The 25,394-nt window shown below is 43.7% G+C and overlaps 1 protein-coding gene across 1 annotated transcript in view; it reads right to left on the minus strand.

The window, feature by feature from the left end:
* Positions 1-25,394, minus strand: part of grk3 (G protein-coupled receptor kinase 3) — a gene marked incomplete at both ends in the record, with an annotated part of 89,702 nt that overhangs the window by 38,600 nt on the left and 25,708 nt on the right. The window contains one exon of the mRNA XM_083792957.1: positions 16,321-16,397. Coding sequence (XP_083649083.1) covers positions 16,321-16,397 — 77 coding nt within the window. The remainder of the gene's footprint in view (positions 1-16,320; positions 16,398-25,394) is intronic.

Raw genomic sequence — 25,394 nt, forward strand, 5'->3', positions numbered from 1 at the left:
GAAATCGTGTTCCTATTTATATAACCTGTTAGAAAGCGTGTTCCTAATTTATATAACATGTTAGAAAGCGTGTTACCTCTTTATACAACATGTAGAAAAGCGTGTTCCTATTTATATAACATGTTAGAAAGCGTGTGCCTATTTATATAACACTGTTAGAAGCGTGTGCTATTTATCTAACAAGTTAGAAAGCGTGTTCTATTTATACAACATGTTAGAAAGCGTGTTCCTATTTATTAAACATGTTAGAAAGCGTGTGTCCTATTTATATAACATGTAGAAAGCGTGTTCCTATTTATATAACATGTTAGAAAGCGTGTTCCTATTTATATAACATGTTAGAAAGCGTGTTCCTATTTATATAACATGTTAGAAAGCGTGTTCCTATTTATATAACATGTTAGAAAGCGTGTTTCCTATTTATATAACATGTTAGAAAGCGTGTTCCTATTTATATAACATGTTAGAAAGCGTGTTCCTATTTATATAACATGTTAGAAAGCGTGTTCCTATTTATATAACATGTTAGAAAGCGTGTTCCTATTTATATAACATGTTAGAAAGCGTGTTCCTATTTATATAACATGTTAGAAAGCGTGTTCCTATTTATATAACATGTTAGAAAGCGTGTTCCTATTATATAACATGTTAGAAAGCGTGTTCCTATTTATATAACATGTTAGAAAGCGTGTTCCTATTTATACAACATGTTAGAAAGCGTGTGCCTATTTATATAACATGTTAGAAAGCGTGTTCCTATTTATATAACATGTTAGAAAGCGTGTTCCTATTTATATAACATGTTAGAAAGCGTGTTCCTATTTATATAACATGTTAGAAAGCGTGTTCCTATTTATACAACATGTTAGAAAGCGTGTTCCTATTTATATACATGTTAGAAAGCGTGTTCTATTTATATAACATGTTAGAAAGCGTGTGCCTATTTATATAACATGTTAGAAAGCGTGTTCCTATTTATATAACATGTTAGAAAGCGTGTGCCTATTTATATAACATGTTAGAAAGCGTGTTCCTATTTATATAACATGTTAGAAAGCGTGTGCCTATTTATATAACATGTTAGAAAGCGTGTTCCTATTTATATAACATGTTAGAAAGCGTGTTCCTATTTATATAACATGTTAGAAAGCGTGTGCCTATTTATATAACATGTTAGAAAGCGTGTTCCTATTTATATAACATGTTAGAAAGCGTGTTCCTATTTATATAACATGTTAGAAAGCGTGTTCCTATTTATATAACATGTTAGAAAGCGTGTTCCTATTTATATAACATGTTAGAAAGCGTGTTCCTATTTATATAACATGTTAGAAAGCGTGTTCCTATTTATATAACATGTTAGAAAGCGTGTTCCTATTTATATAACATGTTAGAAAGCGTGTTCTATTTATATAACATGTTAGAAAGCGTGTTCCTATTTATATAACATGTTAGAAAGCGTGTTCCTATTTATACAACATGTTAGAAAGCGTGTTCCTATTTATATAACATGTTAGAAAGCGTGTGTCCTATTTATATAACATGTTAGAAAGCGTGTTCCTATTTATACAACATGTTAGAAAGCGTGTTCCTATTTATATAACATGTTAGAAAGCGTGTTCCTATTTATATAACATGTTAGAAAGCGTGTTCCTATTTATATAACATGTTAGAAAGCGTGTTCCTATTTATATAACATGTTAGAAAGCGTGTTCCTATTTATATAACATGTTAGAAAGCGTGTTCCTATTTATATAACATGTTAGAAAGCGTGTGCCTATTTATATAACATGTTAGAAAGCGTGTGCCTATTTATATAACATGTTAGAAAGCGTGTTCCTATTTATATAACATGTTAGAAAGCGTGTGCCTATTTATACAACATGTTAGAAAGCGTGTTCCTATTTATATAACATGTTAGAAAGCGTGTTCCTATTTATATAACATGTTAGAAAGCGTGTTCCTATTTATATAACATGTTAGAAAGCGTGTTCCTATTTATATAACATGTTAGAAAGCGTGTTCCTATTTATATAACATGTTAGAAAGCGTGTTCCTATTTATATAACATGTTAGAAAGCGTGTTCCTATTTATACAACATGTTAGAAAGCGGTGTTCCTATTTATATAACATGTTAGAAAGCGTGTTCCTATTTATACAACATGTTAGAAAGCGTGTTCCTATTATATATAACATGTTAGAAAGCGTGTTCCTATTTATATAACATGTTAGAAAGCGTGTTCCTATTTATATAACATGTTAGAAAGCGTGTGCCTATTTATATAACATGTTAGAAAGCGTGTGTTTATTTATTTAACCCATTTTGACGATTTGACGATTCTGAAAATGTCTTCTAAATCCTGACTGTTTTCTTGAAAAAGCTGTTTTTCTATGTCAGTCGTTCTCAAAACACATTCATGTCACTTTTCACGATTCTTCGTAAAAATAGCAGACCTACAAGCTCATAGCGCGTCACTCGCGCGCTATGAGCTTGTAGATCTGCTATTTTTCAATAGCTAAAGCATGACATGATGCCAACACCAAAAGGGGTTCACGCCCCAAAATGGGATAATGACATGCCCCAAACATAAGGAGGCAGGGTCCAAACTTAGAGTATATATATGAATAGAGAAGGCACCCAGAGGAAATCTTGAGGCGAAATGGACATAGTGGCCGGATTTGGTAGTGCAGCTCGAGCCAGCGCTGCTCCGTTGACTATCATTGTGCACGTTCATGTGATTGGGGCCATGACACGTGAACGAATGTTTCATACGTGAACGCGCACAAACCGCACAATGATAGTCAACGGCAGCGCGTTCATGTGTTTGTAACCAATCAATCCCAGAATGCACTCTGTTCCTACCAGGAAGCAGGAGTGAATCCGCCTCATGCGCTTTTGAGCAACTTAATGCAAGTGGATGGGAGGAGAACTCGGGTGTCTTCTCTATAGATATATAACTCTATGGGTCCAAAGTCTCAAGTGCCTCAATTTCCTGCCAGCGGCAGACGACATCCATTCAGACACCGGGACGACATCCACCCAGACACCGGGAGCAGCCGAAAGAGAGAGATTTGGGTCATTCAGGACGGTGTTGTTAAGCATTATGTTATACTTTAAAGGACCACTTCACCACTTCTCAACCCATCTTCATATAATAATAGGTCCTCACTAATAATCATGAAAAAAATGGGCGCAATCTTTTTTCTACTCTTTTGTCTGTGTCTCATAGGAGGGCTGTGGGCAGTTCAGAAACCATCTTCCAGTGACATCATCGATGGGGAATACAGGGTAATAGAAACTGCAGGCTTTCTAGTCCTGAAAAGTTGCAATGCGAAAATGGAAGCCATCGTTCTCACGATAATGAAAATCTAAAATCTAATCTGCCTAATGATGATGTCACTGGAAGACGGTTTCTAAAGCGGACATTTTTAACTCAAATCTTTGCTTCTGGGGGGGGGGGGGGGGGGGGGGGGGTGTTCCTGGAACAACATATTTCCAGATGGGGGTCGGCGGCCAAATAAAGATAATTCTGGGGGTCCTTGACATGAAACAGTTTGAAAACAACCGACATAGAAAGTAAACATAGGGTTTCACAAAACTGTCATGATTTAGAAGCCTTTTTATTTATGTTTTTAATCGTCCTCAGGCGTAAATGGGTTAGGGTTAGGGCAGAATCCGTGTATCTCCACACTGCTACTTTTATGTTTTCTGTAGGGGAGAGAGCCAGGTCGGTTGACGCGCATTTTACTAATTCCCTCATTTTACTAATTCCCTCCCTCTGCACAGAGATTAATTAATTTCAAGTAACATACACTTGTCCTCTCCCACTACCCCGAGTGTTTTTAATTTTGGTGAAACGAGTCGGACGCAATCGGCAAAGCAAAGTGATCTCGCGCTCACTCTTCCGCACAGCGCTTTAGGCAGGACGAAAGCTGCGAAAGTGAGCGCGAGATCACTTTGCTTTGCCGATTGCGTCCGACTCGTTTCACCAAAATTAAAAAACACTCGGGGGGAATGGCAGAGGACAAGTGTATCTTGTTCACAAAAAAGTTTGGTTACTTGAAATTAATTAATCTCTGTGCAGGGAGGGAATTAGTAAAATGCGCGTCGACCGACCTGGCTCTCTCCCCTACTTACAGCGTGCAAAAAACACAAAAGGGTCTGTATCTCGGTCCCTCCCCTCCCAGCAAGGGCAGAAGTGGATTTGTTTTTGTCTGCGAGGCTTTCTTGCGCTGTGGAATCGAATGACGTCGCCGGAAATATGCGACGAAAAGGTGTTGCACAAGTAGAACAAAAATAGAGATCTGCTATTGTGACCAAATAATAATAATAATAATAATTACATTGAATACACATCCTAACATCACATTTCCGAGGAAACCACCTTGGTGTGCAACGCACCCAGCCGGGCGACTACGGACCAATCACAGCAGGGCCTTTCCTAAATGGTGCATTTATATAGCGCCCTTATCCAAGGCGCTTTACATAGACTGTGCATTACATTCACCCATTCACACACACATTCACACACACATCCACACACCTTTACATAGACTGTGCATTACATTCACCCATTCACACACACATTCACACACACATCCACACACCTTTACATAGACTGTGCATTACATTCACCCATTCACACACACATTCACACACACATCCACACACCTTTACATAGACTGTGCATTACATTCACCCATTCACACACCTTTACATAGACTGTGCATTACATGCATTACATTCACACACCCATACACACACACATTCACACACCGATGGCGGTGGAAAACATGCAAGGCACCAACCAGCACATCGGGAGCAATCAGGGGTTCAGAGTCTTTGCTCAAGGACACTTCGACACCAACTCTGGGGGAGCCCACAGCAGGGTTCGAACCGGCAACCTTGCGGTTACCATCGGGGCCACTCTACCCACCGCCGCCGAGGTCAATCAGTCTGTCGCTCAAGTCTTGAAAGTGAAAGCAAAAGTCTCTCTCTCTCTCTCTCTCAAAAACAACACCTCTCCCTTTTATTAGCCAATTGATCACACCTGATCACCCTCCAACGGGCCCTGTTCTGGTTCTATTTTAATGAGCCTTAATAATATCCTTCTTCTCTACCGTATAGTCCCTCAGCTCCCATGTTCCCTCCTCCTCCTCTGTATATTATTTATTCAGCAAAAGGGAGGAGAAAAAAAAGTCTCTCTCTCACCATCCGTTACACAATTTAATTGTGATTCCAACAAACTAAGCATTCTGTGAAGTTCTATCTTGCTCCGAGCCCGTCTAGGAAAACGCCATTAAATGAATACCAAACAGGCTCATTAGCAGCTCCTGGTGTCTCATTAGATATTCTGGGCTTTTCTAAACCCATTTAGAACTGAGGACGATTCTACAAATGTCTTCTATCTAAATCATGACAGTTTTCTGGAGAAAAAAACCCCTATGTTTCTATGTCAGTCGTTCTCAAACATTTTCATTAAAAAGGAAAAGAAATAAATAGGGGGTCCTCGTCAGGTTGAGAGAGAAACAGAGAGACAGAGAGATAGAGAGAGAGAGACAGAGAGAGAGACAGAGACAGAGACAGAGAGAGAGAGAGAGAGAGAGAGAGAGAGAGAGAGAGAGAGAGAGAGACAGAGACAGAGACAGAGACAGAGACAGAGACAGAGACAGAGACAGAGACAGAGACAGAGAGAGAGACAGACATAGAGAGAGAGAGAGAGAGAGAGAGAGAGAGAGAGACAGAGATAGAGACAGAGACAGAGACAGAGAGACAGAGACAGAGAGACAGAGAGACAGAGAGAGAGAGAGACAGAGAGACAGAGAGACAGAGACAGAGATAGAGACAGAGACAGAGACAGAGACAGAGACAGAGACAGAGAGACAGAGAGACAGAGAGACAGACAGAGATAGAGACAGAGACAGAGACAGAGAGACAGAGACAGAGACAGAGACAGAGACAGAGAGACAGAGAGACAGAGAGACAGAGAGAGAGAGAGACAGAGAGACAGAGAGACAGAGAGAGAGACAGACATAGAGAGAGAGAGAGAGAGAGACAGAGAGAGAGAGAGAGAGAGAGACAGAGAGACAGACAGAGATAGAGACAGAGACAGAGATAGAGACAGAGACAGAGACAGAGACAGACAGAGAGAGAGAGAGAGAGAGAGAGAGAGACAGAGAGACAGAGAGACAGAGAGAGAGACAGACATAGAGAGAGAGAGAGAGAGAGAGAGAGAGAGAGAGACAGAGAGACAGAGACAGACATAGAGAGAGAGAGAGAGAGAGAGACAGAGAGAGAGAGAGAGTACCTCTGCAGTGAGGATTCTCTGAGGGAGGATGAGACCTAGAAGAAGCGTTAACCCATTTAGACCAGTCTAGAAATGTCTTCTAAATCTTGTCAGTTTTCTGAAAAACCACATGTTTCTGTCAGTCGTTCTCAGACATTATCAAGGACCCCCAAGATTATATGTAATTATGGCCGCCGACCCCCATCTGAAAATATGTTGTTCCAGGGACCCCCCCCCCCCCCCCCCCAGAAGCAACGATTTGAGTTCGCTCTGAAAGAATATATATATTCAAAGATTTGCGCAACATTTTCACGATTTTTCTAAAAATAGCAAAACAGCGCGGCTATACGAGCTTGTAGATCTGCTATTTTACCAATAGCTTAAAGCATAACGTAACGCTATATAGAACACCAGAAGGGGTTCCCGCCCAGAATGGCTTAACCCATTCTGAACGGGAACCCATTTTGGTGTCAGCATCATGTTATGCTTTAGCTATTGAAAAATAGCAGACCTACAAGCTCATAGCGCGCCACCGAGTGGCGCGCTATGAGCTTGTAGGTCTGCTATTAAAAAAAAAATCGAAGACACTTTTAGAATCTGATCTCAGGTCAGAATGAAAACTGTCAGGGTGTAGGAGACATTTTTAGAATCTGATCTCAGGTCAGAATGAAAACTGTCAGGGTGTAGGAGACATGTTTAGAATCTGATCTCAGGTCAGAATGGCTTAAGTAACACACTGTTGGGAGGCCTGTGGGCTGCTCTGGTTCCCCTGGCAGTCTGTCTAGATGTCTGGGGTGTTGTGCTAATTATTCGCTTATTTCCATCGCTCAAAATTAAAAGAAAATTGTATATATCCTCTTCATAATGTAAATAACATCCCCAAGCGGCACACTTTACTACTTATTTAGATGGAAATAAGAGAATTAGCATAACACCCCATAGCCCCATTCAATTCAATGCAATTCATTGAGGGCTTATGGTAGGGAAAATAGCCAATAAGGAGCTTTTGCACAAAAAAACACCTGGACCTCTTTGGTGGGGACGTAACAACTACAAATAACACCTGGACCTCTTTGGTGGGGACGTAACAACTACAAATAACACCTGGACCTCTTTGGTGGGGGACGTAACAACTACAAATAACACCTGGACCTCTTTGGTGGGGACGTAACAACTACAAATAACACCTGGACCTCTTTGGTGGGGACGTAACAACTACAAATAACACCTGGACCTCTTTGGTGGGGGACGTAACAACTACAAATAACACCTGGACCTCTTTGGTGGGGACGTAACGACTACAAATAACACCTGGACCTCTTTGGTGGGGACGTAACAACTACAAATAACACCTGGACCTCTTTGGTGGGGACGTAACAACTACAAATAACACCTGGACCTCTTTGGTGGGGACGTAACAACTACAAATAACACCTGGACCTCTTTGGTGGGGACGTAACAACTACAAATAACACCTGGACCTCTTTGGTGGGGACGTAACAACTACAAATAACACCTGGACCTCTTTGGTGGGGACGTAACAACTACAAATAACACCTGGACCTCTTTGGTGGGGACGTAACAACTACAAAGAAAGGTAAGAAAGGTAAGAAAGCATTCTAGCATGGAATTCTCCTTTAAGTAAAATGTTGAGGTATTTGTACTTTACTCGAGTATTTCCAATACTTTTACTTCTACTCCACTACATCTCCGAGACAATTTGTTTTAACTTTCACTTCACTACAATTACTTGAAAACTTTAGTGATTATAGTTTTGGAGATTTAAATCTTTGAGCAGAAAACATACAACCACTTCAAGCCTAAATACATTTAAACATTAAACATACAACCACTTCAAGCCTAAATACATTTAACTCATCGATTGCGCAAAACGCTCTAAAGCGTTTTATTAATCTCGAGCGCCGTCTGCGCATCACGCTCTAAAGCGTTTTATTGGTGTTTTTACTGTATACTGTACATCAACTTCTCTGACGCCCGGACAACACATAATGTAACACTGATCATCTCCAGAAAGATCCGCTGTGAGATCCGGGAGTTTAAAGCCCCCCACCTCCTGAAAAGAGGCCTGGTCTAACCACATTCCAGGCATGCCGTATCCATTACGACGTACTGGGGAGGCGGCATCGCCGTCCTGCACACGGCATAGACCAACGCAGATCAGGGGATCTAAAATGGAGCTACCCATTTTCTAGTGTGTGTGAAATTTGTGAATACACTCGATTACCCTTCCCCTCCTGTTTCTACATGGTTTCTCCCGAGGCATCTCTCCATCGCATTACAGTTTCTTCCCCCCCCCCCACTCATTCACACAGATCCACTCGACACAGCCCTCTCTAATTCTTTCCAACGACAACTCACCGGTCTGCCGCCTCATTCTCGGAAATATAAACCCGTATATAAACCAAGAATAATCTCCAACGGTCGATCGCCATTTCACGCACAGGTATACGCGAAACGAATGACGTATTCTCGAAGGACCGCCATAGGAGAAGCAGTATACATCTGACCAACTGTCTTTTTTTCGCCGTCGCGTCAGCCATGTTTGGACAAAGAAGCAGTATACTAGGCTAGCAGATATCACACCGTGGAACCCCCCCCACACTGCGAGTTGCGATCGATCGTTTTGCAGTTTGCAATGCTACTCTCATTCTCGGAAAAAAGATTCTCGGCAGTTGATCACCATAATCGCCATAGCGCCTTCGCCAGCCAATTGCAGTGATAAGGCGTCTGGGACGTAATCGACCCGTTTGTAATGGATAACTAATACAATCCTAAGCTGCGGAAGCCATCGTGTTGTCTGTCATTTTGTCGAAATCACAGCCAGCCGGGCTACGCTTATCGCTCCTGTGGTTCATGTCCAGACATGTCGTGGAACCCCCCCCCCACTGCGAGTTGAGTCGCTCCTGTGGTTCATGTCCAGACATGTCAACCTCTCAAGTCACTGTTATGCTATCAAACGATCTGTTGATTTTGTTTACTGAGACAATGATCACATATGTGCATAGAATCATCATCATCATGACGTTATCATGACAGGCAGATATAAACATAAATAAATTATCATATACATACTACACACTGAATGAAAGCCCTAAATGTCTAATTTTAGGAGGAAAACAAATAAAATACACATATCCCATATACTGTTTGTCAATACTAGACTATTGAATCCATTTCATTTATAAAATTCTCTTTTTCAGAGAGAACTTTAGCCCATTCTGACCTGAGATCAGATTCATACGAGGTTTCCACTGGACACACACTGGTCTGATTAGAGAAAGCATGGACCTATAGAACTATTATTTACAAAATAAGGCATATAGCGACATGTACATACTATATACCGTATGAAACAGAAGACTCTCTGCTTTCATAAGAAAAAAACTAATACTGTAATAATAATAAAAATCACACCCATGTGAAGTGAGCAGTGCAATGTTGTGAAGTGAGCAGTGCAACATTGCACTGCTCACTTCACAGGGGTGTGATTTTCATTATTATTACAGTAGAAGTATTTTTCTTATGAAAGCAGAGAGTCTTCTGTTTCATACGGTATATAGTATGTATAGGCCTTATTTTGTGAATATTTAGTTGTCAGTTCCTTGTCTTGTCTAAAATACTCTGAGGATTTCAGAAAATGCATGGACCTGAAGAACCATTATTCACAAAATAAGGCCTATAGCGACATGTACATACTATATACCGTATGAAACAGAAGACTCTCTGCTTTCATAAGAAAAATACTTCTACTGTAATAATAATAAAAATCACACCCATGTGAAGTGAGCAGTGCAATGTTGTGCAACATTGCACTGCTCACTTCACAGGGGTGTGATTTGTATTATTATTACAGTAGAAGTATTTTTCTTATGAAAGCAGAGAGTCTTCTGTTTCATACGGTATATAGTATGTACATGTCGCTATAGGCCTTATTTTGTGAATAATGGTTCTTCAGGTCCATGCATTTTCTGAAATCCTCTCTGGTGGGCGCAAGCTGCATTCAACAGCCAATTACTGACAAACTATACATGGGACCATGTGTATTTGTTTTCCTCCTAAAAGTAGACATTCAGGGCTTTCATTCAGTGTGTAGTATGTATATGATATTATTTGTGTTCATTTTTATATCTGTCTGTCAATGTCTGTCAACTTCAACCTTCCATATCTCTGCTGTTTTTTCAAAAGAGCAGCGTGCAGTGAAAAGCAGGTTTTAGAAAAAGGTCAATATCTCCAGAATGGAAGATGGTAGAATCATATTTTTTTTTTTAAATTGAAGTGGACTAGTTTGGCTTCCTTTTGATTTATGCAATGTGCGATGTGCTATAAGAGGCCCCTCGCTGTGGGCCCCTAAAAAGTTAAAAAGTCCAATGTTAATCGCTTAGCAGAAGCAATCCTGAGTAGAATTTCAAAAGTTAGCAATCAATGTGTTAAACATTAAACATACAACCACTTCAAGCCTAAATACATTTCGTCTATTTGAAAATTAGATTTGTACTTCTGCTATTTGGGAATAGCCAACCAATATGCTAAAACGTATGACATTATGTGACGAATAGAGAAAATAATAATAATAATATACAATTACACAATTTGTGAGCTTTCTTTGTTTTTCAATATTTTTTTTAAACAATGTTATTAGTGAGCCAACTGTGCTTCAGGTTATGAAACAGTGGCATAGCTCATGCAAACAGTGAGTAGATGCGTGTGTGTGTGTGTGTGTGTGTGTGTGTGTCTGTGCGTGCGTGTGTGCGTGCGTGCGGTTTTCAAAACATTCTGGTGCAAAAGGCATCAGAGCCACAACCCTGACCCTGCCTAGAGAAAAGATTGTCCAATCAGCGTTCTGGTGATCTGCTGCAGTGTCAGACGTGCTCCCGTTACATTCCTTCAGCCTATAGTCAGACGTGCCTATAGTCAGACGTGCTCCCGTTACATTCCTTCAGCCTATAGTCAGACGTGCCTATAGTCAGACGTGCCTATAGTCAGACGTGCTCCCGTTACATTCCTTCAGCCTATAGTCAGACGTGCCTATAGTCAGACGTGCCTATAGTCAGACGTGCTCCCGTTACATTCCTTCAGCCTATAGTCAGACGTGCCTATAGTCAGACGTGCCTATAGTCAGACGTGCTCCCGTTACATTCCTTCAGCCTATAGTCACACGTGCCTATAGTCAGACGTGCCTATAGTCAGACGTGCTCCCGTTACAGTCCTTCAGCCTATAGTCAGACGTGCCTATAGTCAGACGTGCCTATAGTCAGACCTATGAGCTTGTAGATCTGCTATTTTTCAATAGCTAAAGTATAACATAATGCTTAAAACACCAAAAGGGGTTCCCGCCCTGAATGGGTTAACCACTTCCTTAAAACCTCGTAGTGCCGTCGCTGCCGAAACACCCGGGAGGAAGTGAACTAAGAAAGGGGAGGAGCCGAACCCAGGACTTCCTGGTTTCCAGCGTCCCATGAGCCTTTGCGAAGTTCCACATAATCCAAATCCAATCCACTTTGTTTATGGAGCCCGTTTCACAACTCCAGGGTTTACAAAGTGCTGTACTACAGAAAGTTAAAAGCTAAATACACTACACTAAAGGACACCAACGAACCTACCACACACAAAAAGGACACCAACGAACCTACCACACACAAAAAGGACACCAACGAACCTACCACACACAAAAAGGACACCAACGAACCTACCACACACAAAAAGGACACCAACGAACCTACCACACACAAAAAGGACACCAACGAACCTACCACACACAAAAAGGACACCAACGAACCTACCACACACAAAAAGGACACCAACGAACCTACCACACACAAAAAGGACACCAACGAACCTACCACACACAAAAAGGACACCAACGAACCTACCACACACAAAAAGGACACCAACGAACCTACCACACACAAAAAGGACACCAACGAACCTACCACACACAAAAAGGACACCAACGAACCTACCACACACAAAAAGGACACCAACGAACCTACCACACACAAAAAGGACACCAACGAACCTACCACACACAAAAAGGACACACAACAACAAAGCCACAGGAAAACACTGAACTCTCAAACGGAATTAAAAGCCAGGTGTGTACAGGTGGGTCTTAAAGGGACACTTCACCCTTTTTACAAAACAATATATGTTAATGACGTTTAGAAGCTTTAGAACACTTTCCTGTGCGTCTTTATGTGTGTAATATGTGGTTTTAGATATTTTAGATTGTAGAAGTGAGCCCGGTGTCTCTGATGTCATGGACACTGGGCTCACTTCCTTCCTGGACTACATGTTGTCTCAGTAAGACAGACCTCCCCTATCCACAAGGAGGAGCAGTGCACCAAATAATTTTGGGAATTGTAGTTTAGGAAGGTAGTGAGACCAGTGTCCATGACATCAGAGACACTGGGCTCACTGCTACAATCTAAAACCCCATTCTGACCTGAGATCAGATTCTAAGAGTCTTCACTCTTCGATTTCTCAAAAATAGCAGACCTACGAGCTCCTAGCGCGCCACTGCGATGCGACACGTTGTGAGCTTGTAGATCGGCCATTTTCAGCATGCAACTAATTGTAAAAATGTGTCTGGTTTTATTATTTGTTGACGAAATTGTCAAGTATATTTAGTCTTAGTCTTAGTCACCGTATAGCTTAGTTTGCATTTACTTTTCGTCAAGACTTTAAAAAAGGAAAAAAGGTAGACGACGAACATTTTTCGTCTTATGTTTCAGTCGACGAAATCAACACTGCAATAAGCTATAGTTAGTTAGTTGTTGATCTGCTGCTTTTTGCCGTTTTATTTTTATCTCATTTGAATCCTGAAAAAGCAACACTTTTGGACATGTGGTTTCCACCTGACACAGAGCATTTGTAGAAGCGGCCTCAGGTCTAAATGGGTCTAAGTGCTTAATGAAGTTACATTTCCACCATAAGAAAAAGGGATAAAAAAAGAAAACTGAATCAGGGGGGGAGATAAATATAGCCACCCGCTCAATGGGTCTAAACTTGTCGCTTGGCTCGTTTAACTTGGTTATATTCCAGGTATAAACGACAAGAAAGGATCGGAGGTTTTTAGGCTGCGTTCATATTTCTTTTTGCAACAGGCTCTCTTGGGCTTACAAGGGGGGGGGGGGGGGGGGGGGAAATCACACCCGTGTGAACTGAGTGGTGCAACTCCGTGTGGGGGTCCCCAGGTGGGTCCCCAGAAACTTCCTAGGCGCCCAGGGTGCCGGCCCGGTTCCGGCGAGCCGCCCCACGTCCGAAACGGTGGAGAAATGACAGAGTTACTGTGTGGGGGAATTAGCATTTAGCAGACACCTCTCCCTCTCTCTGTAATTAGCAGACAACAGTGCATCACTATCTCTCTCTCTCTCTGTGTGCTTCTAGCACAACAGCGCCACTTTTGCCCCTACTGGTACTCAACAGACAGGACATGCACATCCCCAAGCCGAACTTAGGCAGGGGGCTGATCGACAGTCAAGTCAAGCAGGATACAAGAATACAAAATAAGGACACAGAGACACACAAAGCTCCCTTTGGAGTGATACGTTACGTTGCACCAAAACAAAAGAGTGATAATAAAATCTAAAACGGGGGGGGGGGGTCCCTGGAACAACATATTTTCAGATGGGGGTCGGCGGGCCAAATACATATATTTATTGGGTTGGGGGTCCTTGACATGAAAATGTTTTGAGAACGACTGACATTAGAAACACAGGGTCTGACTGAGAATCAACCTGGGGACCACCACCCTGACTGAGAATCAACCTGGGGACCACCACCCTGACTGAGAATCAACCTGGGGACCACCACCCTGACTGAGAATCAACCTGGGGACCACCACCCTGACTGAGAATCAACCTGGGGACCACCACCCTGACTGAGAATCAACCTGGGGACCACCTCCCTGACTGAGAATCAACCTGGGGACCACCACCCTGACTGAGAATCAACCTGGGGACCACCACCCTGACTGAGAATCAACCTGGGGACCACCACCCTGACTATAGAATCAACCTGGGGACCACCACGCTGACTGAGAATCAACCTGGGGACCACCACCCTGACTATAGAATCAACCTGGGGACCACCACCCTGACTGAGAATCAACCTGGGGACCACCACCCTGACTGAGAATCAACCTGGGGACCCCCACCCTGACTGAGAATCAACCTGGGGACCCCCACCCTGACTATAGAATCAACCTGGGGACCCCCACCCTGACTGAGAATCAACCTGGGGACCACCACCCTGACTGAGAATCAACCTGGGGACCACCACCCTGACTGAGAATTAACCTGGGGACCACCACCCTGACTGAGAATCAACCTGGGGACCACCACCCTGACTATAGAATCAACCTGGGGACCACCACCCTGACTATAGAATCAACCTGGGGACCACCACGCTGACTGAGAATCAACCTGGGGACCACCACCCTGACTGAGAATCAACCTGGGGACCACCACCCTGACTATAGAATCAACCTGGGGACCACCACCCTGACTATAGAATCAACCTGGGGACCACCACCCTGACTGAGAATCAACCTGGGGACCACCACCCTGACTATAGAATCAACCTGGGGACCACCACCCTGACTATAGAATCAACCTGGGGACCACCACCCTGACTGAGAATCAACCTGGGGACCACCACCCTGACTGAGAATCAACCTGGGGACCACCACCCTGACTGAGAATCAACCTGGGGACCACCACCCTGACTGAGAATCAACCTGGGGACCACCACCCTGACTGAGAATCAACCTGGGGACCACTGTTGTGTTGGGTGGGAAACTGGGGATATGGGCTAAGATTAGTGCTTTTGTAAGTTAACTCTTGCTATTCATCCCATGTGTATACATCCCTCTCAACCGTTGACTACTACTGGTCAAATGTCCTAATAATAATGACTCAACCAGACAATCCGGTGCACTTCAACCTTCTTGAGATTCTAACTCCCTTTTTCTGTTGAATTTCTTGAACTCCAACTTGTCAGTAAATGACGACATGGATGGACTCATCACAGGTCACCAGGTCATTCAGTTCACGGTTTCTCAACTAGTGGAAAGAACATTTAAAACAAATCAACAAATCCTACATCACTAAATGCATGGTCAGGGACCACATGCGACACCTTCACGGACCACCAGCGGTCCACGGACCACCTGTTGAAAACCCATGGACTCTAATAGGGGATTCACACTATGGTCCCGGGTGTGCACTCGGGACCACTTGGCAGATGTTGTGGTAGTGTGAATGATGCGTACCGTTCCCGGGAGCGGATCGCCCAACCGTCCCCGGGACCGCATGGGGGGCGGGTCTCTGGACCGTTGAAGTGTATTCAGATACGGATCGTTCCAATGTGAATGAATGCGTACCTAAAGAAGGAAGTGGACTGTTTTTTTTAAAGAACGTGACACAATCTCTAGTCGACGAGCCAAGCCTCAACAAAAAAACACAGCCGCTGCACGACGCGTAACACCAGCGCATTTCTCAACGCCGCCCGTCTCCTGTTGAATCTGTATACGCGCAGCACTGCAGTGCACGCTGATCTTATTCTGCGGACTACACGTGGCTCTTGGGCTTTGCTTGGCACAGTTTCCAAAGTAAAACAAAATAATAATAATGCTGAAGTAGAATCCATAGCAAACTAATACACTGGAGCACAGAACTGACTGACACAGTGAATAGCAGGCAGGCTGACAGTGAAGTAGTATAACGGCAAAAAGCCAAAGAGGCAATGCAAATCAGTGTGTCTGGATTTATTTGAGACAATGTCGCACAGTTGATGGTCAGTGTCCGTGCGCGCCAGCCATCAAACAAACCGCCGTCTGGAGGATTAAAGTGTGTTATGCAAGTGTACCCGGGTGCGCTGTTGAATCTCGGGCAATGTGAATCATGGCCATCGGGGACCAGGCAACCGTATTCGGAAACGGTTCCAATGAAACGGATTCAGTCCGTCTCAGTGTGAATCCCCTATAAATGAAAACAGTCAGGTCAGACTCACCGATCTTCTGGTTGAAGATCTTGTCGAACGTGAGCTCGTCTCTCTCCTCCAGGTATTTCTGCATCACGCTGCGGATGCTGTCCACACAAAGAGAAATAACATACGTTAATAATATTATATTGATTGATTGATTGAAACCTTTATTTATTCTCGAAAGAGCAATTGAGGTTCTCCCTCATTTCCAATGCTGACGAGATTACATACATTATATAAAACAGTTAACGACATGCAGGTATAAAACACAAAACAAAACTTCATGTAATGACATATTATATAGACAATGAGACAAAACATACATTAAAAACAGTTACATATTGAGGTAGGGAGGTTCAGAAGCAGGTTTTGTTAAATCAAAAATCAACACTCCCGATATAGGGTCGGTAAATGGAAATGCAGAGGGCAAAGTTCAGAGGGCAATATCTGAAGAGGCTGATATCATGGGGCAGGTACGTGGGGTTTTTGGCCAATCAGGGCCCAGTATGATATCATGGGGCAGGTACGTGGGGTTTTTGGCCAATCAGGGCCCAGTATGATATCATGGGGCAGGTACGTGGGGTTTTTGAGATGCCAGACTAAATATCTATCAGTCTGGTCATGCCAGGCTTATATAAGACCGCGGTACGCAGTGGTGTTGTTTTAGTCGACTAAAACCAAGACGAAAAATGTTCGTCGACTACCTTTTTTTCACTGACGAAAACTAAATGGAAACTAAATGAAAACTAAGCTATGATGACTAAAACTAGTTTAGGAATAAATGTATAGACAGTTTCGTCAACAAATTAAAACTAGACTAAAATGTTAGGAAGGGGACTAGTGGACAAGAGATCCAGTATAAGTCATTTTACACTTGGTTGCATGCTGAAAATAGCAGATCTACAAGCTCACAACGAGTTGTGAGCTTGTAGATCGGCTATTTTCAGCAAGTGCAAAATCAGTCATTACGACGGCAAGGTTGCCAGTTTGAACCCTGTGGGCTCCCCCAGAGTTAGTGTCGAAGTGTCCTTGAGCAAGACTCTGAACCCCTAATTACTCCCGATGTGCTAGTTGGTGCCTTGCATGGTTTCCACCGCCATCGGTGTATGAATGTGTGTGTGAATGGGTGAATCTAATGCACAGTCTATGTAAAGGTGTATGAATGTGTGTGTGAATGGGTGAATGTAATGCACACACAGTCTATGTAAAGGTGTGTGAATGTGTGTGTGAATGGGTGAATGTAATGCACACACAGTCTATGTAAAGGTGTGTGAATGTGTGTGTGAATGGGTGAATGTAATGCACAGTCTATGTAAAGGTGTATGAATGTGTGTGTGAATGGGTGAATGTAATGCTCAGTCTCTGTAAAGCGCCTTGGATAAAGGCGCTATATAAATGCACCATTTACCAAAACATTCCGGGTGACTCAAATGTGACTAAAACCAAATTAAACCATTCAAGAGACTATGACTAAAAAATAAAAATAAAAAAAAATAGCAGACCTACAAGCTCGTAGCGCGCTACGAGCTTGTAGGTCTGCTATTTTATTTGTTTCAATCGTTATATATAGGGTTTGGTAAATGGAAATGCAAAGAGTAGCAAAGTTCAGAGGGCAAAGTTCACATAATAATGTGAAGCTATATAAACAAATGCATTTGGTGTCACAAAGTATCCCAAAGGCTGTCTGCCTGCCTGCCTGTCTGCCTGTCTGCCTGTCTGCCTGCCTGTCTGTCTGTCTGTCTGCCTGCCTGCCTGCCTGCCTGTCTGTCCAACCCCTGCTTCCACTCCAGGTCCACGTGTGGTCAGTGATCCGTGAGCCAGAGATTGGGACTCTCTCTCTCTCTGCCACCTGTTCCCCTGACAAAAGTCAAGTGGCAACAGGGGAGGAGGGAGGAAGGTAGGGAGGGAGGGAGGAGGAGGAGGAGGAGGGGAGAGGAGGAGGAGGGGACACGGGGGAGGAGGGGGAGGGGAGGAGGAGGAGGAGCCAAGCAGGCTACCTTGTGTGAGTGTTTTAACGACGACAGGGCTTAGGACAGCGAATCAATTAGCACCCCCTCCACGAACCCATTAGCACCACAACAGTGCCCTAAGCACAGACACAAACACACACACACAAACACACACACGTTAACCTCCACTAAACCCTGTGTGTGTGTGTGTGTGTGTGTGTGTGTGTGTGTGTGTGTGTGTGGGTGTGCTGTACACCAGAACATGCACTAAATAATCCCCCAGCATGCAACCTGGCGGTCTCTCTCTCTGACGTGCGTGCAGCAGAAGAGGCTAGTGTGTCCGTGGATGTTTGCCAACGTTAGCATAAGTGGCCAAAGCAGAGCACCCCGTTATCACTGGGACTGAGGTCGATAAAAAATCCTAAACATTTTCCTGAAAAACCCATGTTTCTATGGCAGTGGTGCTCAAGCTTTTTCATGTCAAGGACCCCCTGATCTCCATTGGGCCACGGACCGGACCCCCATCTCAAAATATGTAGTTCCAGGGAGATTTTGCTCGCTCTGAAATATATATATATATTCAATGATTTGTGACACATTTTAACGATTCTTCAAAAATAGCAGACCCTACACAAGCTCGTAGATCTGTTATTTTCAGCATTGTAAAATGACTTATACTGGATCTCTTGTCCACTATAGTCCCTTCCCTTAACATTTTTAGTCTAGTTTTTATTTGTTGACAAAATTATCAGTGTATTTAGTCTTAGTCTTTATTTAGCTTCAGTCAGTGGAAAAGAGGTAGTCGACGAACATTGTCGTTAGTCTTTTTTGTCGACAGCATGTTTCTGTGAACCATGAGAAGGGGTGACACACACACACACACACACACACACACACACACACACACACATGCTCGCACACACACACACACACACACAACACACACACACACACACACAGAGGAACAAGAATGCAGGAAGTGGCCTGAGCAGTGAACACTTCCTCATTCAGCAGACTGCTCTGAGTCACCGACGGCAGCCAGCAGCTGACAACGCAAACAACGCTATAAACATTAACCCCGCTTTGGTGGTGTTTTAAAACATTATAGTTATAATTTAGCTATTGGAAAAAAATAGCAGATCTACAAGCTCGTAGCGCGCCACTGAGTGGCGCGCTGCGAGCTTGTAGGTCTGCTATTTTTGAAAAATCATGAACATGTGGTGCAAAGCTTTGAATATATATACTCTTTCAGAGCGAACGTTTTTAAACTCAAATCTTTGCTTCTGGGGAGGTGGGGGGGGGGGGTCCCTGAAACAACATATTTTCAGTTGGGGGGGGCCTGCGGCCAATTTCATATATTTTTGGGGGTCCATGACATGAAATATTGAGAAGCACTGAAAAAAAAGACATTTAAAAAAAAAGACATTAGGCCTAAATGGTTTGAGGAGAGAGGCAGCAGGGAGGTGACAGCCGAGCTTGTAGGTCTGCTATTTTTTATTTTATTTAATCGTGAAAATGTGCCTCAAATCTTTGAATATATATTGTTACAGTCAGAGTGAACATTTTAACTCAATTCTTTGCTTCTGGGTTGGGGGGTCCCTGCAGGAACAACGTATTTTCAGATGGGGGGACGGAGGCATGATATATCATATTACATAATACTTTTTGGGGTATGAGCACCAGTGGAATGACTACGAATACCAGTAGGGGCGCTGTTGTGCCAGAAAACAGAGAGAGAGAGAGAGAGAGATAGTGCTTAGATTAGAGATAGATAGATTTTGAAAACATGACCAATGACAAAAAAACTCCCATATCTGCTGCTGGGCGAAGTACAACAATGTGCAAAACACAGCAGCAAGATTTGTGAGCTGCTGTGATAGGAGAAGGATATCAAATGGAACACAACCACCCTAAAGACTAATCATTGTGTATATTCCTGCACTATACCTGCATCGAGTGATCTTGGTACATAGAAGTTGATCTATTGAAGATTCTGACCTTCAAATGTACATCATTTTTGTTTTGATTGTATATTGCTGTATTGTTGTATTGTTCTTTCTGCTTTGGCAATGTAAACGTATGTTTTCTCATGCCAATAAAGCCCTTTGAATTGAATTGAATTGAATTGATAGTGCTGCTCTGTTGCCTGCTAATGAGAGAGAGAGAGAGAGGAGAGGAGGCGGGGGGGGGGGGGGGGGGGGGGTGGGGGGGGGAGGAGAGTTGCAGCACTCAGTTCACACGAGTGTGATTTCTTTCCAAGCTCAGAACTTTCCAAACCGAAAAACATGCGAGTAATGTGGAGTATTTAACCCATTCTGAACGGGAACCCATTTTGGTGTTAGCATCATGTAATTGAAAAAATTGCAGATCTACAAGCTCATAGCGCGCCACCGAGTGGCGCGCTACGAGCTTGTAGATCTGCTATTTTTGAAAAATCGACTGAACGACTGAACATTTTTAGAATCTGATCTCAGGTCAGAATGGGTTAATCAGACCAGTGTGTGTCCAGTGGAAACCTCGTATGAATCTGATCTCAGGTCAGAATGGGCTCCATTAACTATATTCTTTGTCATCCCTGCCCGACCTTTGGAACCAAAACACACGACCTACGGTACGGCAGTTTGTTTGAGAGAGAGTCCCCAGGAAGTCTGTCTGTCTGGATTCGGTTACGTTTCAGTTATACAATCAAGAGAATCAATTCAACAGGCTTCAGATTACCTTTCCAGTAAATACTAAATCACTAATAATACGACTGATTTGATTGGAGGAGGATCAATCATTCAGCCGTTCTCCCACAAAGAGATATCAGCCGTCATCGTCGTTATCTCCATGAATACATTAGAGACGGGACGACCGCAACGACGGTTAACCCATTCTGACCCGAGATCAGATTCACACGAGGTTTCCACTGGCCACACACTGGTCTGATTTAATAACCCATTCTGACCTGAGATCAGATTCTAGAAATGTCAGTCGTTCTTATAAAAAAAAAGAAAATAGCAGATCTACAAGCTCGTAGCGCGCCACGAGCTTGTAGATCTGCTATTTTTCAATAGCTAAAGCATAACACGATGCCGACACCAAAATGGGTTCCGCCCAGAATGGGTTAACCAGAATGTATGTCACTAAGCAGCATTTTGGACTTCATAACCGAAATTAACCAACAAAAAGTAATAATATGTATGTATAAATATATACATTAACACGATATTAATTAACCCATTTACGGTATAGGCATGACGTCAAAATAAAAATCACCTCTCCCTCTCTCCCTCCCTCTCTCCCTCTCTCTCTCTCTCTCTCCCTCCCTCCCTCCCTCCCTCTCTCCCTCTCTCCCTCTCTCCCTCTCTCCCTCTCTCCCTCTCTCCCTCTCTCCCTCTCTCCCTCCCTCTCTCCCTCTCTCCCTCTCTCTCTCCCTCTCTCTCTCCCTCTCTCCCTCCCTCTCTCCCTCTCTCCCTCTCTCATTAGCAGGCAACAGTGTTTTGATTGAATTTGCATATAGTTTTGAAACCATAACGAGTGACGGACACGTTGATGCTATAGCATGAAAAAAAAAAACAATTCAACCTCCCAGTACAGTACAGTACATTACAGTACAGTACAGTAAAGTACAAGACAACTCAATGTCCACTATAGTTTAACCAACTGATCCCAGTACAGTCTAACATTACACTAACTAAACTCCTGGTTAGAACACACTGACCCAGTCTCTCTCACACACACACACACACGCGCGCACCGCGTTGATGCACGCACGCAGCATTCATGTGTGTTGCTACGTGCTAGGCTAACGTTACTACACAGTACACACACACACACACGTGCGTGCGTGCACGCACATGCACACATACCGCATTCATGCAAACACACACGCACCGCGTTCATGCACGCATGCAGCATTCATGTGTTGCTACGTGCTAGGTTAACGTTACCACACACACACACACACACACACACGTGCGTGCACGCACGCGCACACACACCGCGTTCATGCACGCATGCAGCATTCATGTGTTGCTACGTGCTAGGCCAATGTTTTGGTGTATTGTTGGTGTGCTCCGAGTCACTGAGCTGACAGCGTGCGCGGCGGTAATCTGATCCCAGATCAGTGTGATCGTTGTAGCACTTCATGCTGTTCCCTACTGATCAGGTGGTAATCTGATCCCAGATCAGTGTGATCGTTGTAGCACTTCATGCTGTTCCCTACTGATCAGGTGGTAATCTGATCCCAGATCAGTGTCATCGTTGTAGCACTTCATGCTGTTCCCTACTGATCAGCGCTTAGTCTCACGTTGCCTCTCGCAAGTTCCAAATGCTTCGTTTCCGTCTGGAGCAACAGAAGCTCTGATCATGACTATAAATATAAATGCTTCCGTCGTACAGTCTGGAGCAACGGAAGCTCTGATCATGACTATAAATATAAATGCTTCCGTCGTACAGTCTGGAGCAACAGAAGCTCTGATCATGAGTCAAATATAAATGCTTCCGTCATACAGTCTGGAGCAACGGAAGCTCTGATCATGAGTCAAATATAAATGCTTCCGTCATACAGTCTGGAGCAACGGAAGCTCTGATCATGAGTCAAATATAAATGCTTCCGTCATACAGTCTGGAGCAACGGAAGCTCTGATCATGAGTCAAATAGAAATGCTTCCGTCGTACAGTCTGGAGCAACGGAAGCTCTGATCATGAGTCAAATAGAAATGCTTCCGTCGTACAGTCTGGAGCAACGGAAGCTCTGATCATGAGTCAAATATAAATGCTTCCAAAATGTCTGTGAGCTCAGAGGGTCTGTAGATGGTCTGTGAGCTCAGAGGGTCTGTGAGCTCAGAGGGTCTGTGAGCTCAGCTGGGTTCCAGAGGGTCTGTCAAAGTCTCACCTCCCTGCCAGCAGACCCATCCTGGGGCCGGGGAGAATGTGGCAGCGCTACGCTACGCTAAGCACACACACACACACACACACACACACACACACACACACACACACACACACACACACACACACACACACACACACACACACACACACACACACACACACACACACACACACACACACACACACACACACACACACACACACACACAGTCACACGCACACACTGACACACACAGTCGCACGCACGCACACACACACACACACACTGACTGACACACACACACACACTGACTGGCACACACACACACACACACACACTGACTGACACACACACACTGACTGACACACACACACTGACTGACACACACACACAGTCAGACACAGTCAGACAGACACACACGCGCACACACGCACACACACACACACACACACACACTGACTGACACACAGTCACACGCACACACTGACACACACAGTCGCACGCACGCACACACACACACACACTGACTGACACACACACACACACACACACACACACACACACACAGTCTGTGGTTCTCAAACACACAGAGTCGCGCTCTATGAGCTTGTAGATCTGCTATTTTTCAATAGATAAAGTGTAACATAATGCTTAAAACACCAAAATGGGTTCCCGCCCAGAATGGGTTAATCCATGCAAAGCATCCTAAGCTTTGTAAATGTAAACATTAGTCTTCTCTGTGTCTATTTTCCCTACAAAGTGTCCTCTTCCTCGTCAGCCTCTAATTTATGCAAATCAAATAACAAACAGTTGCTTTTAAAAGCCAATGCATCCGAACTATAGCACCAAAGGTCAGCGGGGTCAACCAAGCCATCGGTTTGGACCAATAATCCTTTATTACTACTGTTGTTTTAGTCATCAATTTACACATCAATTTAACCCATTCTGAACGGGAACCCAGTTTGGTGTCAGCATCATGTCGTGCTTTAGCTATTGAAAAATAGCAGACCTACAAGCTCGTATCGCGCCACCGAGTGTCGCGCTACGAGCTTGTAGGCCTGCTATTTTTGAAAAATCGAAGAACGACTGACATTTTTTAAGAATCTGATCTCAGGTCAGAATGGGTTCATCAGACCAGTGTGTGCGTGTCCAGTGGAAACCTCGTATGAATCTGATCTCAGGTCAGAATGGGTTCATCAGACCAGTGTGTGTGTCCAGTGGAAACCTCGTATGAATCTGATCTCAGGTCAGAATGGGTTAAGCTTCCCTTCAGTTCAGTGATGCTTTGCGGAACTCGACTGCGTCTCGTTCCTGACCGCATCACTGTCGTGGCAATAATCACGTTAAACCACACCCTCTCAATAATCACGTTAAACCACACCCTCTCAATAATCACGTTAAACCACACCCTCTCAATAATCACGTTAAACCACACCCTCTCGTGATGTAATATTGCTTAATTGAATGTCCGATTAAAAAAACTAGACATCATGTATTGTCATAGTGACACCAATAAACAGGAACTTAAAATATACTTATACGGTAATACTAAAATATATATACTATGATGACCTTTTTTTTGCTAACCCTCTGATTGACATTTATACCACTTAAAGGTATATTCAGTGATTTCACTCAAAAAACCTTAGGTTTCGTTTTTGGCTGTGGGACCCAAAGCCTTTCGTCCAATCAGGATAGAGAGCCAAAAACGAAACCTAACGTTTTTTGACCCCCAGGGGTTAACTGGGGACAGGGAGGAACTCCTTATATGGCCAGCACACTCTATAGTAGGGAGGATTATCACAACAAAACAAAAAAATAAGTGATATTTGAATTAAGTGAAATCACTGAATATACCTTTAAATGGTGTAAAAGATCAGTTTCTCCTGATAGGGTCGATAATTGCCGATCACGGATGTAAACGCCGATTACCGATCGGAGTGAAGTGTATCGGCCGATATGGCGGATCACCGATCGCTGGCCGATTAGCGGAGCTTCTCTCTAGTCTGATCGCCCGACTCCGAGCTCCATTTGGAGTCAATCCATCGCCCTGGCAAAGATCAGGGTGACTCAGCAGTGAATCCATCGCCCTGGCTAAGATCAGGGTGACTCAGCAGTGAATCTATCGCCCTGGCAAAGATCAGGGTGACTCAGCAGTCAATCTATCGCCCTGGCAAAGATCAGGGTGACTCAGCAGTGAATCTATCGCCCTGGCAAAGATCAGGGTGACTCAGCAGTGAATCCATCGCCCTGGCAAAGATCAGGGTGACTCAGCAGTGAATCCATCGCCCTGG

This window comes from Protomyctophum parallelum (genome assembly GCF_964188405.1).
Source record: "Protomyctophum parallelum genome assembly, chromosome: 21".
In the NCBI taxonomy this organism is placed as follows: domain Eukaryota; kingdom Metazoa; phylum Chordata; class Actinopteri; order Myctophiformes; family Myctophidae; genus Protomyctophum; species Protomyctophum parallelum.